The 16,960-nt window shown below is 39.0% G+C and overlaps 1 protein-coding gene across 3 annotated transcripts in view; it reads left to right on the forward strand.

The window, feature by feature from the left end:
* UGGT1 (UDP-glucose glycoprotein glucosyltransferase 1) overlaps positions 1–16,960 on the forward strand; it is a 120,174-nt gene that overhangs the window by 3,747 nt on the left and 99,467 nt on the right. For 2 of the 3 annotated variants that reach the window (XM_082396610.1, XM_082396611.1), the window contains exons 2-6: positions 1,517–1,652; positions 6,688–6,770; positions 8,931–9,061; positions 13,205–13,317; positions 14,995–15,169. In XM_082396610.1, the coding sequence (XP_082252736.1) occupies positions 1,517–1,652; positions 6,688–6,770; positions 8,931–9,061; positions 13,205–13,317; positions 14,995–15,169 (638 nt within the window). The remainder of the gene's footprint in view (positions 1–1,516; positions 1,653–6,687; positions 6,771–8,930; positions 9,062–13,204; positions 13,318–14,994; positions 15,170–16,960) is intronic. The other variant, XM_082396612.1, reaches the window with a different exon arrangement.

Below are 16,960 nucleotides of genomic sequence, written 5' to 3' on the forward strand. Positions count from 1 at the left end.
TAGTGTTTATTTATAAGTGGGATGTTCATATTAATTTTTTCTTGTTTCCAAAGAAGCTGGCAGAGCCTGAACTTCAGACTCTTTTAAAAGCAACTTTTCTATTTGGTAGAATTCATTTAGCTTCGGACCATTGTTCTTTAGAGGTATTGTGTGTCATACGAAGCAGGATGTTGGCACAAATGATAAGGCTTTTTGTAAAAGGAAGATACTGACTGGTTGCTCCGGTATATGGGCCGTCTCCCCCAGCACTGTATATTATAACTGGCGGCGAGGAATTGGGGTGAGCTTTACCAGACCTTAACATTCAGAAGCACCAGTTTGGTTTAGTGTTTCCCACATATTCATGTCCCCTTTGGGTTCCCATTCAAATGGGGGGAACTTGGATGCTGACTATTTATATCACAGTGGAAGTCTGATTAGGGTTCTGTTAGGCAGACTTCCAGGGATGAAAAAACAGATCAAAGACGTCTGCAGCCGGAGACCTTTCCTGAAATGATGTGGACGCCAAGGATCTCGGCATGCTTGGTGAGGCTGCCGCTGGGAGTGTAGGAGGCCTGCATTCTGTGGCCCTGCTGATTCACTAGTGACCCCAACTTTCTGATTTTATAGATGGGGATCTGTTGAGTTCTTACATTTCCTCATTCCAGAACCCATATTTGATTTTACATTCGAGACCCACCCTATTAGCTTCCTAAGGCTGCCATAACAAAGTACCACAAACTGGGTGGCTTAGAACAGCAGTTTATTGTCTCACAAATTTTTGGAGGCTAGAAGTTCTGAATTAAGGTGTCACAGGACCATGTTCCTTCTGAAATCTGTAGAGGAGGATCTTTCTTTGCCCCTTCCAGCTTCTGGTAGCCCTAGGTGTTCGTGGCTTGCAGTATAATTCCAATGTCTGCCCCCGTCTTTACCAGGCATTCTCCCTGTGTCTCTTCATGTAGTCTTCCCTCTGCATGCCTGTCTCTCTGCCCACATTCCCCCCCCCCCACCCCGCCCCTTTCTTTTAATAACACCAGTCATTGGACCAGGGCCTACCCTGGTGACCTCATTTTAACATGATTACCTCTGTAAAGACTGTATTTCCAAGCAAGTTCACATTCCGAGGTACTGGGGTGGGGTAGGACTTCACTCTATCTTTTTGGGGGAATACAGTTCAACCTGTAACACCTTTCATTTGTGTTTTCATCTGTCTCAGCTTTATTTACTCTCCTGCTTCATAAAGTATGATTGTGTGCAACCTGCTGGGCCACCAGCTGACTTTTATATCTCTGTGTGGTATGGGCACCCAGGAGATGAAGTGCAGCCTTTGTAGGAGAGAGTGTAATGAACGACACACCTTTAGTTGTGTGTCAGTCATCAGCAAACATCTGCTGAACTATCTAGATAGTAGGTGCTGTTACATTTCGGAAGCATTTTTATGTCTGTGATAGTCATGTTACTTTGTATCTCTAATTATTAAGATTCCAGTTTAAACATTGCCTTGCAGCGAAACTTTTTTTTTTTCTTCCCTTTTTAGGGTTTTGCCGTAAAATGGGCCTTCTGACTGCACTCACGGGACTATGGCTGTTTTCCTCGGTAAAGGCAGACTCAAAAGCCATTACAACCTCTCTTACAGCAAAGTGGTTTTCCACTCCGTTGTTGTTAGAGACCAGGTAAGAGGACATTTCTTTTTTCTTCCACATGTTTGAGTGAAAATGTAGGCTCTGCTAGTGAATATGCAGGAGCTTTTTAGGGAGTGAGATTCTCATCACATGCATTTAGTAAGAGCTTCTTTCAGTGTGCACTGTGCTTGTGTGCTGCTCACAGGCTGTTAGAACACAGACCATCTGTCAGCAGGCTAGGACTGAATTGATGATAGAGATCTTTAGGGATTTCTTTAGACAAATATATTGAATTGGTTAAATTATTATGTTATCTTCCAGGAAAAGTGTAAATGTGGTAATAAGGGAAGAGAGAGTTGTACTTAAAAGAAATTTTCTATTTATTTGAAGAAGGTGTTAAGAGGTGTTTAATAAAAGGAAGAGAAGAGAGCTTGGCAAGGTGGGGGAAGAGGACATGCCCCTCCCAAGAACTTGGAAGGAGACCCCAAAATAAGAGAGTGCAGGGGGAAGCTGAGAAAGTGGCCACATTTTATCCGATTGTAGCATCTCCAAAATCAGGATGCATTTAATCAAATCAAGATGTTATCTTAAAATTGGTGGCATCTTTCACTCAGTGTTTCATAAAACAATGGTATGTCTTAAAATTGACAGTGTCTTTGGGCAGCATTTCATCCTGCTATTCCTGGAGCATACTGGACCCCAGTCTCCTACCCCATCTCTACCTTAGTGCTCCTCTGCTGGGACTGTACCATCTGGGGCTACAGGAAACTCTAGAAGATGATTCGTGCCTGTCTGCCTGATCCCCTGCATAGCCATTTCTGTCCCGCTTTGTTCCTAGGGTCTTGGTGCAGAAAATGAGTTTCAAAGGCCTAGGCCTTGAAGGGATTTAGAGCATAGCAAATATGCAGTAAATCACATCAAGCTTCCCACTGTTATCTCTCAAACTAGAAGAGATTCCCTGGTCTGGGGAATACAGAAGAAAATCAAAGTTGAAGGAAACTTGACAACAGCTCAAATGAACCCTAAGAAGGAGTTAGTAGACGGATCGTAGAAACCACACATAGGTTTTTAGGAAAAAAAGAAAACATACATCTCAGTTTCTCAATGAAGAAGATCTCCCAGGGACTTTCCTGGCAACCCAGTGGTTAAGACTCTGTGCCTTCGATGCAGGGGGTGCTGGTTTGATCCCTGGTCAGGGAACTAAGATCCCGCATGCCACGTGGCGCGGCCAAAAAAAAAAAAGATCTCCCAAACTTGGAAAAAAGAATTGACAGTGTCTTAAAATTGATAAAATGCAATATAGTCAATGATTTCTTGGGAGATTATAACCCGTGTACAATTTAGTTAGTGTTTGTAATATAAATATAACCAGATACCTCTCTTTTAGTCGGTTTTTTGTTTATAGAGGGAAACTTATTTTTATTGTATCTCAAATAACATATAGCTAGGACCTGTAGAGAATCTTTCTAAAGCATACATTTAGGTAGGTGAACCGTAAGCATTGGGTAAATTTCAGAATTTGATAGAGCTGGAAATTTGAACTGTTGTGTTACATCAGTTAACTTTGTGGTCTAATTGTATCTGCTGACATCTTCCCCTTGATCCCTGGGAAGACGTGAATGGAGAGTCTTGTTGTGTTGACAGTGTGTACGGATAGTTGTGCCTTCTAAGGCAAAGCCTCGTTTGGTGCAGTATTGAGGAGAGGCCAGTGGGAACGTGGGACGTGTGGGAGCTGGTCTGACTGGCTGAGGAGCCTCCCCGACTTTCTGCTGACCAGACTTTCTCCCATCACTTCTCTGTGCCTCCCTTTCCTCAGCAATAAAATGGCAAACCCCCTCCCCCCGCAAAACTCCAACAACCCCGTCTCACCCCCAGAAACCCCCAAACTCCACTGCATGTATTTCATAGTGATGTCAAAATAACTAATTTGATAAATAGGTCGAGCCCCCCAAATGGCCGCGCTTTATTAGATCTTGGTGGTGGTAACAGTGAAGTGTCTGAAGGTCGTGTGAGGTCCTGGACCGCCTGAGCCAGGACTCTTGTAGCTGAACATTTTTTCTTCCTTTCTGCTAATCTTATTTTGGATGATTTATCTGGTGTCAATCTAAGTCATTGAGATTTACTATCACTTTCTAAATAATTTTGTGCAACTAACCGTAACAGATGTTTTACAATATTCTGCTTAACATTCTTCACTGGATTACATCCCATTACTCTCACTTACACTAACAAATTTCTTGGTGTTTGTATATTGTCTTAGAAGAGTCTTATGGCATATACTTACAGACTTTTGAGAAAGTATGCTAAAATTGTCAGCCTTAGTTGATCAATTTTTTTTCAGTTTCTTTGATCTCTGTGAAGTGAGTATTGTAAACTGTTTCCTTCACTGCAACTTACCCATAACAAACATAGCCCCTTTTCATGATATCCTGGCCATTTGCCATTTTGGTTCATTATTTTTACTTCTCTTCTGTGGCTATTTGCAAACAGTTTGCCAAGGAAATGGGACGTGTAGGCAACTCAAAAACACTGCTGTGCTTTTTTGAAACTACTCTATATTCACCTCCAGAGCTAGCTGAGGCCACTATCCTTCCCTCCTGGGTCCGTGGCAGACACTGATGGTGGGTCACAGCACTGTCCATTGGGGGGAGGGTGAAGGGACAGAATCTTTTTCCACACATCGAGGCATGTAGCTAATACAGACATTTTGTCTTCCTTGCTTCTGGCCCTTAGGAACTAAAACTATTCTTGTGTGTATTTTTATTTTTAAAATTTTTAATAAATTTATTTGTTTTATTTATTTGACTTCTGGCTGCGTTGGGTCTTTGTTGCTGTGTGCAGGTTTTCTCTAGTTGTGCCGCGTGGGCTCCTCATTGCAGTGGCTTCTCTCGTTGCGGAGACGGGCTCTAGGCGCACGGGCTTCAGTGGTTGTGGCTTGCGGGCTCAGTAGTTGTGGCTTGTGGGCTCTAGAGCGCAGGCTCAGTAGTTGTGGCACATGGGCTTAGTTGCTCCGCGGCATGTGGGATCTTCCCGGACTAGAGATCGAACCCGTGTCCCCTGCATCGACAGGCGGATTCTTAACCACTGCGCCACCAGGGAAGTCCCCTGTGTGTATTTTTAGGTTGGACCTGATGCTAATGAAGGGTTTGTAGCTTTCTGGTTGTCCATGAAGTGATATATATTTAATTGAAGTAGAGCTCTGAGTATGTTTTGAGCAGCTATAGTTACTAACAGAAATATTGTGTAAATAACGTTCTACTTTTGAAGTTGAAGCAATCATTTATTGAGTGCTTATACAATCATTTATTGAGATATTATAATGGCCTGAGAATGCAGCATGATAGATTTGAGTGATTGAGATTGGAATGTAAATTCCAGACTTTTCATTTACTAACTCTGTGCCCTTAAGAAAGTTAATAAGTTTATAAGTGGAGAGAATGGTATATATAATGTGCTCTCCCTCTACCTGTCACCCAGTTTTAGTGATTGTCAACTCAAGTCCAATAACCGTCACCACCACCACCCTCCTACCTTCTCCCGCTAAAATATTTTAAAGCAAATCCCAGACATCGTATCATGTCATCTGGAAAACTATCAATATTTTACTCAGTGGAAGTTTTATCGATATTTTACTCAGGTATCAGAAGCTAAAAAACAATTTAAAACAAAAAGCAAGCAAACTTAAGCATACTATAAACAGATGGCAGCATTCCTTTTAATAATATCTTGTATTGTTCCTGTCGTCCATGGATTACTTCAGTGGATCTGGTAATTAATTTTCTTAAGGCTGTTTGACACTTAGACGTTGTAAGACTTATTTATGCAGTGGAGTGAAAAAGAATGTATGTTTAAGAAGTTTTCCTGTAATTATATGAAAAGTATATATTTATGTGCATATGGCCTCTGTAGGAATCTAAGCTAAGATTCATTTTGTATTCTTACAAAGAATACAAAGCATTTACTTGCATATCATAATCTATCTGTTTTAGTACCTGTTTTCTTAGACTATAAGCTATTATAAGGTTGGTATAATGTCTATGTCAGTTACTCGAAAGCCTAGAAAATGCCACACTCAAGGAGGCACTAAATAATTTAATACATTATGATAATGGGTATTTTCAGAAACCTATTTTTAGAGAAGCTGTGCATTACCAGGAAATGTTTCTTATTTTGCCGTATTTCTGTGTCTAGCTGTGGAGTAGAGTGAGAGTTGTACAGCCCAGTGTTGACAAGTAATGGGAAAGTCTTCCTTTGGCTAGGTAAGCTGAGATCCAGATCTGTAGTTTGCTTTCAGACAGGGAAAGACCACCACTACATTGGTATGCCTTGGAGGAGAAGATTACCAATTTACATGAATCATTCAATTAGTACACGCATTTTCTTTTAAGGGATTTTAGGCTCTTGAATGCAGGGAAATGTAGAATAGCCATTTTATTTTAGGTCAGTACAGTAGTGTAAAGTCAGGGAAAAAATTAAGATGGCATTAAGTTCTAAGACCTGATTTTATTAAATCAGTGCTAACTTTAAACTAATATTTGGTGATTTTGAAAATTTGGATTTGTGGATGTAAAAAGATTACGACATGCTGCCTTTAGTCTCCTCGAAATTTTTCTAGGGTTCATGTTTTCCTCGGGAGAAACTTAGGCAAAAACATATTTTTTTGTTCTTTGCAAGGTATTTCAGAAAATGAGTGAGCAGAACTAGTACTAGAATTATCAATTCCTAATTCTGCTTCTACTACTGACAGCATTTTCACAAATGAGATTTCATAACCTTTCTTTATATTGGGACTTCCCTGTTGTTACAACGTTTCTATTATTCTAGGTTTCTTTAGGGATACCTATTAAACTATTCAGTGAATAAACTACTAAGCTAATTATTAATAGCTAATAAGCTAGTAAGACTTGCTTATCATTAGAAAATATATGTTATACATGTTCGTGTATAATATATATTATCAAATAAAAGCCAAGCTTTGGACATTTGGTAATTTAAAAATCGATTTTTACTCCCCTTAGTAATAGAGCTTATATTAGAAGATTTTATTAAGTTGTTTTATTTCTGATATTTCCCCCTTTTCTCTCAGTGAGTTTATAGCAGAAGACAGTCAAGAGAAATTTTGGAATTTTGTAGAAGCCAGTCAAAATATTGGATCATCAGATCATCACGGTAAAATTGAAGCAAATGCTTCTTTGACTTCGGTGTCTGGGAATATATTAGAAAAATTGATCTCTTTCAGAGTATGTGTGGCATGGCAGTTAATGGAAAACATTTTTATCTTTAATGACTAGAGTTGTGATGGTAGCCAGCAGAGTCAACACAAACTAGTAACTGTTTTTGAAAAAATTTGTAACTTTGGTGATAAGAGCTACCTTTGATTTTTTTTTTTGTTTCTCCCCTTGTTTTTGTTCTTTTGTGTTCTTTTATTGAAAGTGCTACATGAATATTTTGTGGAAGTCAAATTCATTTAAAATCATTCAGCATTTACTTAATAACCATCAGATTTGATTCACTTTCTTTTGTTATGAACTAATTATACAGCTGATCTGTTAATCTGTTAAGTTTGTTATCATTAAGGTAGTGCCATCCGGCATGTTTTCCATTATGCATGCCAGCCACACACAACTGGAGTGTCAAGGTGTCAAATTAATGACAAGGTAAACTGTATCGCTTGTTTACAGTTTTTGATGAGCTTTCACAAACATTTTCCAATTCAATGTAAGCTATACAGAGTATGAACATTAATAGTCAAAGATGCTGATACGTGAGTAGTTAAAACCTGGAGCATTACATTGACAGGCATAATAAGTCCTTGTTGAAGAGAAAATGTGTAAGAATTATGTGACTGCTGTGAATATTTGACTAATGGATTTTTAACTTCATGATATTTAAAAATTAATACATATTTAAAAGGTCAAGTCTGAATCTTTTTTGGTGATTTAAGTGCATAAAAGTTTTGAACAAGCTTTAGTTACATAATTTGTAAGCTTTAGTTACATAATTTGTAAGCTTTAGTTACATAATTTAGAGTCAGCTAGAACTGTTTGAGTTATCAAAAAAATCATTTTAGTTTATGATTTCATAAAACAAATTTATCGAAGTGAGTTTTGTAATGAATTTTGAACTCTGACATTTAAAATGAAATTTCTTCAGTATAAATGCTAATGTGTTCCTGGTTAAAATTAGGGGAGTGTGAATTCTTGGAAGTGACCATAAAACTACGTTAAACATTTTATTTGAAATACTACTCCTAGTCCCACCACCCAGAGACAGTCACCATTAACATTGTGGCAACATTTTAAGATATTTCTTTCTGATCTCTTTTTCTACTTAGAAGGTGCTAATGCCATATAGACCTTTTACATTTTGATTTTTTAAATGTTAAATATTTTTCTTAAATTTCTTTTTGGGATAGTTAATAGTGGTTTAAAAGTCAAAGCTATACAAAAGGCTATACACAGAAAAATCTTGTTCCTCCTGTTTCTCTTGGCTTTTTATAACCATTTAAATTAATTTGTTTAGCCTTCAGTGTTTTTTTTCTTTTTTACAATAAATACATAAGTATGTATTCCTATTTCTTATTCTTTCTAAGAGTAAGAAAAAATTGCATACTGTATACATTGTTTTGTACCTTGTGCTTTTCGTTTAATATATCCTGGGGATTTTTTCATACTGGTACGTGCGTTTTTTTTCCCCTCAGATAATTTGTTCCAGTTGTTTTAATGCTTCTCCCCAAACTGCAGTTTCATTATATCCTTTCATACCTTGTACTTCCTCACCACACTGCTCCATCTTGCTGGGTTATTTGAATAGATAACATATGCAGACACTGTGGATACAAAGACAAGTCATAGTTTCGGGCTTTGGGGGCCCAAAGGCTCTTTGGGAGGGGCAGTTAGTAAATAGGTAAATGAGTAAATGATGTGCTAAGTGAAAGAGGTAAGTGAAGAAATATTATGGGAGCAAAGAAGAGATGAACTTGGTCCAGTGAGGCAGGGGGTAGGGATAGGCGGTGCCTCCCTGGAATAGGTGCTCTCACAGCTGAATTCTTCCTGAGGAAGAAAGTAGGAGTTAGTCATCCAGGTAAGTGGGAGAATTGCAGTCCAGCAGTCCAGGGAGAGGGAATAGTCTGAACAAAGGGAAGAAAAGTCCAATTGCATGGTGTACTCCAAGGAATTCTAAGCATTTGACAAGCAGTTCAGGACAGTATAGTGGTAACATTTTGCAATCAATATGCTTTTGTAACACATAGCTTTATACTTTATGAACTATCTTATTTGGATACCTCTAGTCATATAGAATTATTTTGGTTAATGTTCTTCCTGACAGGTACTGATTATTCCTATTATCATGCAATATTGGAAGTTGCATTTCAGTTTCTGTCACCACTACAGCAGAATCTGTTGAAATTTTGTCTGTCTCTTCACTCCTACTCAGCGACAATTCAAGCCTTCCAGCAGGTGAGTTCAGTGCTTACACGTGACAGTATTTTTTAGTGGTTGCATATCTTGATCGGCTGTATTGCAGTTGTCCTGTCATTGTGTTACAGAACTATACCTTTTCTACCTGAAATTGTCTAGGATTTACAATTTGTTTATAAATAATAAGCAAAATTGGTGATGTTAAATCTTCAAATAACATATTATAAAAAATATAATTTGCACTTATTTTCATTTAAGGAAAAATAAAATATCTACACAAAAAACTACCAGACTTTATTTATACAACACAGCTGAAGAGAGAGGCGATATAGTTTTTGCTAAACCAGTTAACTCTGAGTGTGATCATAGCCTGTAGATCTAAAAGCAGTTCACGGGAAATATAGCAGATAGGAAATGTGAAACAATATCACAGGAATACAGTCAGGAAAAGCTAGAATGAGGAAAGCTTTGTAGTAAAATGATGTGATTTTGTCAACAAATAAGTTTAAAGGAAAAGAAAAGAGGGAAGGAGGAGCTTCAAGAGAGACTTTAAAAAGGTGTCAACTTAATGCAACGTGTGGGTCTTGTTGGATTTTTTAAAAAATTTATTTATTTATTTTTATTTTTGGCTGTGTTGGGTCTTTGTTGCTGCGCACGGGCTCTTTCCCAGTTGTGGTGAGCAGGGGCTACTCTTCGTTGTGCTGTGCGGGCCTCTCATTGGGTGGCCTCTCTTGTTGCAGAGCACGGGCTCTAGGTGCGTGGGCCTCAGCAGCTGTGGCACTCGGGCTCAGCAGTTGCTGTTCGATGGCTCTAGAGCACAGGCTCAGTAGTTGTGGCTCATGGACCCAGTTGCTCCGCGGCATGTGGGATCCTCCTGGACCAGGGCTCGAACCCGTGTCCCCTGCATTGGCAGGCGGATTCTTAACTGCTGCGCCACCAGGGAAGCCCCTTGTTGGATTTTGAGTTGAACAAACTCGTAAAAAAATAGAGAGCAAGAGAATCAAAGGTGTGTATGCTGATTGTATGTTTGGCATAAAAGAAATGTTAATTTTAAAACCTTTTTTCTTATTCTGAAATAAAACCAGCGTAGAAAATGACTCACAAGAAATATGTAGTATAAAGAATGATTACGAAGTGAACACTTGTAGTTTTCACCCTGGTCAGGAAATTGAGTTTAGCCGGGCACCACGGAAGCCCTTCCTGCTGTGTCGCCATCACAGCTGACTTCTGCCCTTCAGAAGGAATCACTTTCTTCTGTTGGAATCATTTGCTGTTTTGTTTTTTTAAAAAAACCATTTCATTGCCCAAGAGTTCATCTCCAAACAATAGAGTTTAGTCTTGCCCAGTTTTAAAAAATTTATTAATTTTTTTGGGGGGTGGGTGGTCTCTTAATTTATAGGTTCTCCCTCTATCCCTTTCTTTTCTGTTGAATAACTTACACTGTTTGCCCTATACATTTTTTTTTTTTCTTTGGCCCCAGCAAGGGCCTTGCTGGATCTCAGTTCCCTGACCAGGGATTGAACCCAGGGCCCCGGCAGTGAAAGTGCTGAGTCCTTAACCACTGGACCACCAGGGAATTCCCAGTAGACTGCTATCATTACAGAAATTTCTCTTGTACAGCACTCGTCTATAAGAATAAGGGTGTTACTCTGTTCTTCCCCTCTCCCCTTTTCTTGCAATAGCTTTGTATGGGATTTGACACAGACTTCTTCTGCTCAATTTGATGTGAAATTAGTTTTCCTTAACTTTTGGAGGTCGGCGTGGCTCGCTATTCTGTTGATTTTATGTTATGTTAAAATAGGGTGGCTTTAAAAGAAAGGGAGCTTGCTTTTTGAAATTTCCTGGCTCTGTTCCCCTCTTGCACTTTTATTTGGACTTTTTCTTTTATTGGCTTTTATCTCTGTCCTACTTGAGTTTTATTCTGCCCTCAACAGTTTCTCCTTAGAGTGGAGCCCTTTCCTAGAAGGGAGTCCTAGCCTGTGAGTTATGAGTTCACAGTGGTCAGACTGCCTTGTGCTTACCTGTACTAGGTGAAACAAAACCCGTTGGCCCACCATACTTTCCAGTGAAAACCTTTTGGCTGTTTTGGGGTTTTCTTGTTTTCAGGATCATCAGAATCTCTGTAGTTTCCCTCTGCTTCCATGGCCTCTGATAACCGCAGGTCATTTTTGTGTTTTGTATCATGGGGATTTCCTTCCACCTAGTTTTGTCATAAATGTGGTCCACTGGTTTTTGTTTTCATTTTTGCTTTGTTTTTATGGGAGCACTTGGGAAGATTGAAAAACTATGCTGCCGGTGGCCATCAATGCAGAATTGTTTTACTTTTTTTAAAAGTGTGATAATGGTAGTATGTTTTTAAAAAAAATCTCTGTGTTTTGGGAGTTCCCAGGTGGCCTAGTGGTTAGGATTCTGGGCTTTCACTGCCGTGGCCTGGATTCAAACCCTGGTCGGGGAACTGAGATCCTGCAAGCCGTGCGGCCGGCCAGAAAAAAAAAAACAACCCTCTGTGTTTTATTGAGACATAGTGAAACATTATAAATGAAATGCTGTTTGGAGCTTGTGTCAAAATGATCCAATGGAATGTGGTAGGAAGGTGGAAGAAATGAGATTGGCCATGAATTGATAATTACTGAAGCTGGGTCATGGGTACATAGGGGTTTACTGTACTATTCTTTCTTCTTACAAACACAAGTTTGTAAGTTTTGTAATAATTTACAAAAAAGAAGAAAAATGTAATGGAAAGTTTTAATATTAATTTTTCATAGCAAGCTTTCCATTTCTCCTCATCTTTTCTTAATTATTTGTATTCCAGGAGTAGAAAAGGTCATTCAGTAGGAATATATCACATAAATGACATCAGTGCATACCCAGACCTTGTCATTATGTCCTTTCCTTTTCCTGTCTCTATACACTCATGCTTCTCAGTGTGCTTCTCATTTAAGTTGCAGGTGAACTTATCTCATTGTGCCTGGGCGTTAGTGCATTTCACTCTAAACATACCCCACGTCTCATTCAGCCTTTCCTTTAAATATCTTAGCATGCTCCTTGGATAATTTTACCTTTCCATCTGTACTCTTTTTTTTAGGCCCCGTTGGTTTTGTAGTTTCAGTGTCATTCTTCCTGTTTCAGGAGGGGCTTCACATTAATCTGCGTATTATACTTAATTAGGACTGCATTGTTATACTTTGACACTTACAATTGACATTTGTAAGCTTAGTTTTCTACAAGGTACATACTGTGTTCCCTGGATATCTTTTTTTTTTTTTTTAACATTTAAAAAAAAATTAATCATTTATTTTTGGCTGCATTGGGTCTTCGTTGCTGCGTGTGCGCAGGCTTTTCTCTAGTTGCAGCGAGCGGGGGCTACCCTTCGTTGCGGTGCGCGGGCTTCTCATTGCGGTGGCTTGTCTTGTTGTGGAGCACGGGATTTAGGTGCACGGGCTCAGTAGTTGTGGAGCACGGGCTTAGTTGCTCCGCGGCATGTGGGATCTTCCCGGGCCAGGGCTCGAACCTGTGTCCCCTGCATTGGCAGGCGGATTCTTAACCACTGTGCCACCAGGGAAGTCCCCCCCTGGATATCTTTTGATATCTTCTGAGATAGAATTTTAAAGTTCTATTTTGGGGATAATAATAACACCTACCTCATGGAATGATATTGGGAGGAACTAGATGAAATAATACAAAGAAAGCAGTGAAACATAAAGCTCTTTCTGTCACATAATGGGTGTTCGGTAGATGTTAATTTTTTGCTTTTACTGATGTTGTTTTGTTTTGTTTTTTTTTAATAAATTTATTTATTTATTTATTATTTTTAGCTGTGTTGGGTCTTCGTTTCTGTGTGGGGGCTTTCTCTAGTTGCGGCGAGCGGGGACCACTCTTCATTGCGGTGCGCGGGCCTCTCACTATCGCGGCCTCTCTTGTTGCGGAGCACAGGCTCCAGACGCGCAGGCTCAGTAGTTGTGGCTCACGGCCCCAGTTGCTCTGCGGCATGTGGGATCTTCCCAGACCAGGGCTCGAACCCGTGTCCCCTGCATTGGCAGGCAGATTCTCAACCACTGCGCCACCAGGGAAGTCCCTGATGTTGTTTTATTATCATTTTATTACCTATTTAGAATACTCATGTTTTCATCTTGTTTTTGGTTAGAAATTATTTTTAAAAATGTCTTGTGTCTTAAATGACAGATAGCAGCTGATGAACCTCCACCAGAAGGATGTAATTCATTTTTTTCAGTGCATGGAAAGAGGACTTGTGATTTTGATACCCTTGAGACTCTTCTACTAACAGCTTCTGAAAGGTAGATTGTGTGTTTCTTTATTTAAATGTCATGCATTCGTTGTGCTTTCTTCTATATCAAGTCCACCGTCTGATTTTTCTTACGGGTTTTTTGGTCCGTAGGTATAGTGGTTTAGAATGTGAATTCTGGAACCAGACCAACTAGATTTAAATCCCAGCTCCATCACTTACAATAGTTTTGTGAATTTAGGCAAATTGCATAACCTTTCTTTCCTCATCTTGTTTCGAAATAGAGATAATAAGAGTACTTACTATTATTGTTACTTAGTAATGACTGTATCAGAGAGATTACATAGGCTTTGTCTTTAGCTTAGTAAAGAATATTCTGTGTATTAAAGCCAGTGCCTGGAGTAATGATATTAATGATAATGATCTCTCAGGAGAGTATTAGTTTCAGACAAAGGAGACTATTTAAGAAATTTGCAAGCTTAATTTGAATATTAAATTGGTAATCAGTGGGCTGACTTTTTTGCTTAAAGGTAGGTTTCCTGTGGTGGACAAATAACAATAGGTACCTCTTGCTGTCTGCCTAGGGCAGTAACCCCTCTGTACGTCCTCTAATGCTGTTATAAATTGTATAACGGTTATCTCTCTCTGTGATATTGCCCTGCTCTACCAGAAGTGCCAGGGGGTGTTTTAGGTGGGGAAATTCCTCTTTAGTGAGATGATCTGCTCAGCACCTGTCCTCTGCCCACCAAATGGTATGAGTGCTTTTTCCTCAGGGTGATCACCAGAAACTCAGTGAGCGTTCAGCTCTCTCGGGGTGAGGTATGGACATTCAAAATTGGCTGCATGGTAAAGTGCTGTTCCCTTGGGGAAAACAAAATTGACTGACTTGAAAAATTCTTTCTTTAATTTGTTACAATAATGCAGACCTTTATAAAGAAAAGAGTGATAATGTCTCCTCTTCTGGGAGGTGGTAACTATTTTTAATGGATTGGCATATATCCTTTTATACTTTTTTCTGTGGTTATAAATTTATACAGGTAGGTAGGTTTATTTTTGTAAGGGGCATTTTCCACTTAGTACGTGTAGGTGTACCTCCTTAAGAAGGATTGGTAGGTCATAAAGTCTGTGCATTAAGATCTGTTAATATCTTGATGTCATTCTTAGAGAAGTTTTCTTGAGGGGGGAGTTTTAAAATTTATGAGGAAAACCTAAATTTTAGATGCAGTAGTAGGATGATCATAATAGTAAAAATGATAGAGGAGGGAGATGCTGTAATTGGGAAGTTATATGCTAAAATTTATCCTCTGCTTTTTTGCATTATTTGCACTTAGGTTTTCAGATTAAAAGGTAATTACATTCTATTTATATGGTAGAATAATTTACTAAAGTTTTAGTACTGTGAAGGCTGGATGTGTATCCTTTTTCTGGTTTTTTACCCCATGCTCTAGAAATTGGTAACAATTATTAGTCAAAGTCTACATTTTAAGGTTAGTATTTATATAATGTACATTCGTTAATTTTAATTATGAACAAATAAGACTCATACCTGTTTTATTTGTTTTCAGTATTCTTACTAACTGAAAACTATTTAAGATTGTGATACTCTTTATATTAAGATGCTTATAATGTTTGCTTAAATTATCATTGCTGTAGCTTCATTTTGTATTGTTTTTAATGTTTAAAAGCTTTTTTAAGTTAACAATTTTAAGCTTTTAATATTTATTTTCAGACCAAAACCTTTATTGTTCAAAGGAGATCACAGATATCCCTCATCTCATCCTGAAAGCTCTGTGGTTATTTTCTACTCTGAGATTGGCTCTGAGGAGTTTTATAAGTTCCACCGACAACTTGTATCAAAAAACAATGCAGGCAAAATCAATTACGTATTCAGACATTACATATCTGTAAGTATTGACTTATTTTATAACTGTTTTAAATATTAGTTTGCCCACCACAACCTTAGCACTTAAGCTAATAATTTCCCCCTTTATAAAATGATTTGAACTACTTTTTTGGGAAGTGTAGTACTTTCATCAAATCTGTTATTTGCACATAGGAGGTACTTTGCTTGCCTTTCTGAAGAAATGTAAAACAATATGCCTAAAAAATGGCTGTATAAATTTGACATTCTATTTCAGTTTTGATTTTTTTTTTTTTTTTTTTTTTTGGCTATGCCATGCGGCTCCTGGGATCCTAGTTCCCCGATCAGGGATTGAACCCGGGGCCCTGGGCAGTGAAAGCGCAGAGTCCTAACTACTGGACCGCCAGGGAATTCCCTACATTCTATTTCAAAACGAACCATGTAAATTATATTTAATTTGGTCCAGATTTAATATGGTCATCATACTATGGAACTGATTCTTGAATTCACTTCCTTTCCAAACCCGTTTTTTTCCCTTTCTGGCATCTTTTTATTTGATAGAAAAAGGAGGATTTCTAAAGAGGTAAAATCAGGCAGAATTGATTTAAAATTAAGCTTTCGAAACCTTGTGTGGCATTTAGCATTTAAAATATTTATATGTAAAGATCGTTGGCCTTTAAAGTTTCTGTGTTGTATTAAGCTCAGTAAATATCGGATGTTAAGTCCATGGGAAAGTAAAATAAAAATTTTAAATGAAAATTTATGTGAGCAGAAACAGATTTATCAATATCCAGTTTTGGACCCCCTCCCCCCCAGAGCCACCTTGCTCTGTTGCTGGTTATTTGTTTTTTTAAAAATATTTATTAAAAAAAAAAAATTTATTTATTTATTTGGCTGTGTCAGGTCTTAGTTGCGGCACGCAGGATCTTTTGTTGCAGCACGCGGGCTCTTCGTTGGGGCATGTGGGCTTCTCTCTAGTTGTGGCGTATGGGCTCTAGAGTGCGCTGGCTTAGTTGCCCCGTGGCATGTGGGATCTTAGTTGCCTGACCACGGATCAAACCTGCGTCCCCTGCATTGGAAGGTGGATTCTTAACCACTGGACCACCAGGGAAGTCCCTATTGCTGGTATTTAAAGGGCCATCCTCATTCAGGATGATGGTAAGCCTGTGACATTAGGTCAGCCCAAACCCTGCCTGAAGACATTTAAAGTAAGTAAAAAAATGTACACACACACACATACACACACACACACGCACACATTTACACACACGGTCTCAACAAAGCACTTCTAGGTTTGAAACCTCACCAGTTTTCAACGCTGTGTAGATCCTGGAACTGCTTTTTTGTTTTCTCCATTTCTTCACATGGTTTGGTGACCTTTGCCCTTTCCACTATCCCTTCATCTGTTTTTTTTTTTTTTTTTTTTAAATTTTTTTTTTTAATTTACTTTTGGCTGCCTTGGGTCTTTGTTGCTGCATGCGGGCTTTCTCTAGTTGTGACGAGTTGGGGCTACTCTTTTTTGTGGTTAGTGGACTTCTCATTGTGATGGCTTGTCTTGTTGCGGAGCGCCGGCTCTAGGCCACGCGGGCTTCAGTAGTTGTGGCTTGCAGGCTCTAGAGCGCAGGCTCAGTAGTTGTGGCGCACGGGCTTAGCTGCTGTGCGGCGTGTGGGATCTTCCTGGACCAGGGATCGAACCCGTGTCCCCTGCATTGGCAGGCGGATTCTTAACCACTGTGCCACCAGGGAAGCCCCCTTCGTCTGGTTTTGTTTCTACCTTGGAATTCCCGTTCTCACACTTGTGGCAGGATCCACAATCTAAGGATTCCCATGGAAG

This window comes from Balaenoptera borealis (genome assembly GCF_965194805.1).
Source record: "Balaenoptera borealis genome assembly, chromosome: 6".
In the NCBI taxonomy this organism is placed as follows: domain Eukaryota; kingdom Metazoa; phylum Chordata; class Mammalia; order Artiodactyla; family Balaenopteridae; genus Balaenoptera; species Balaenoptera borealis.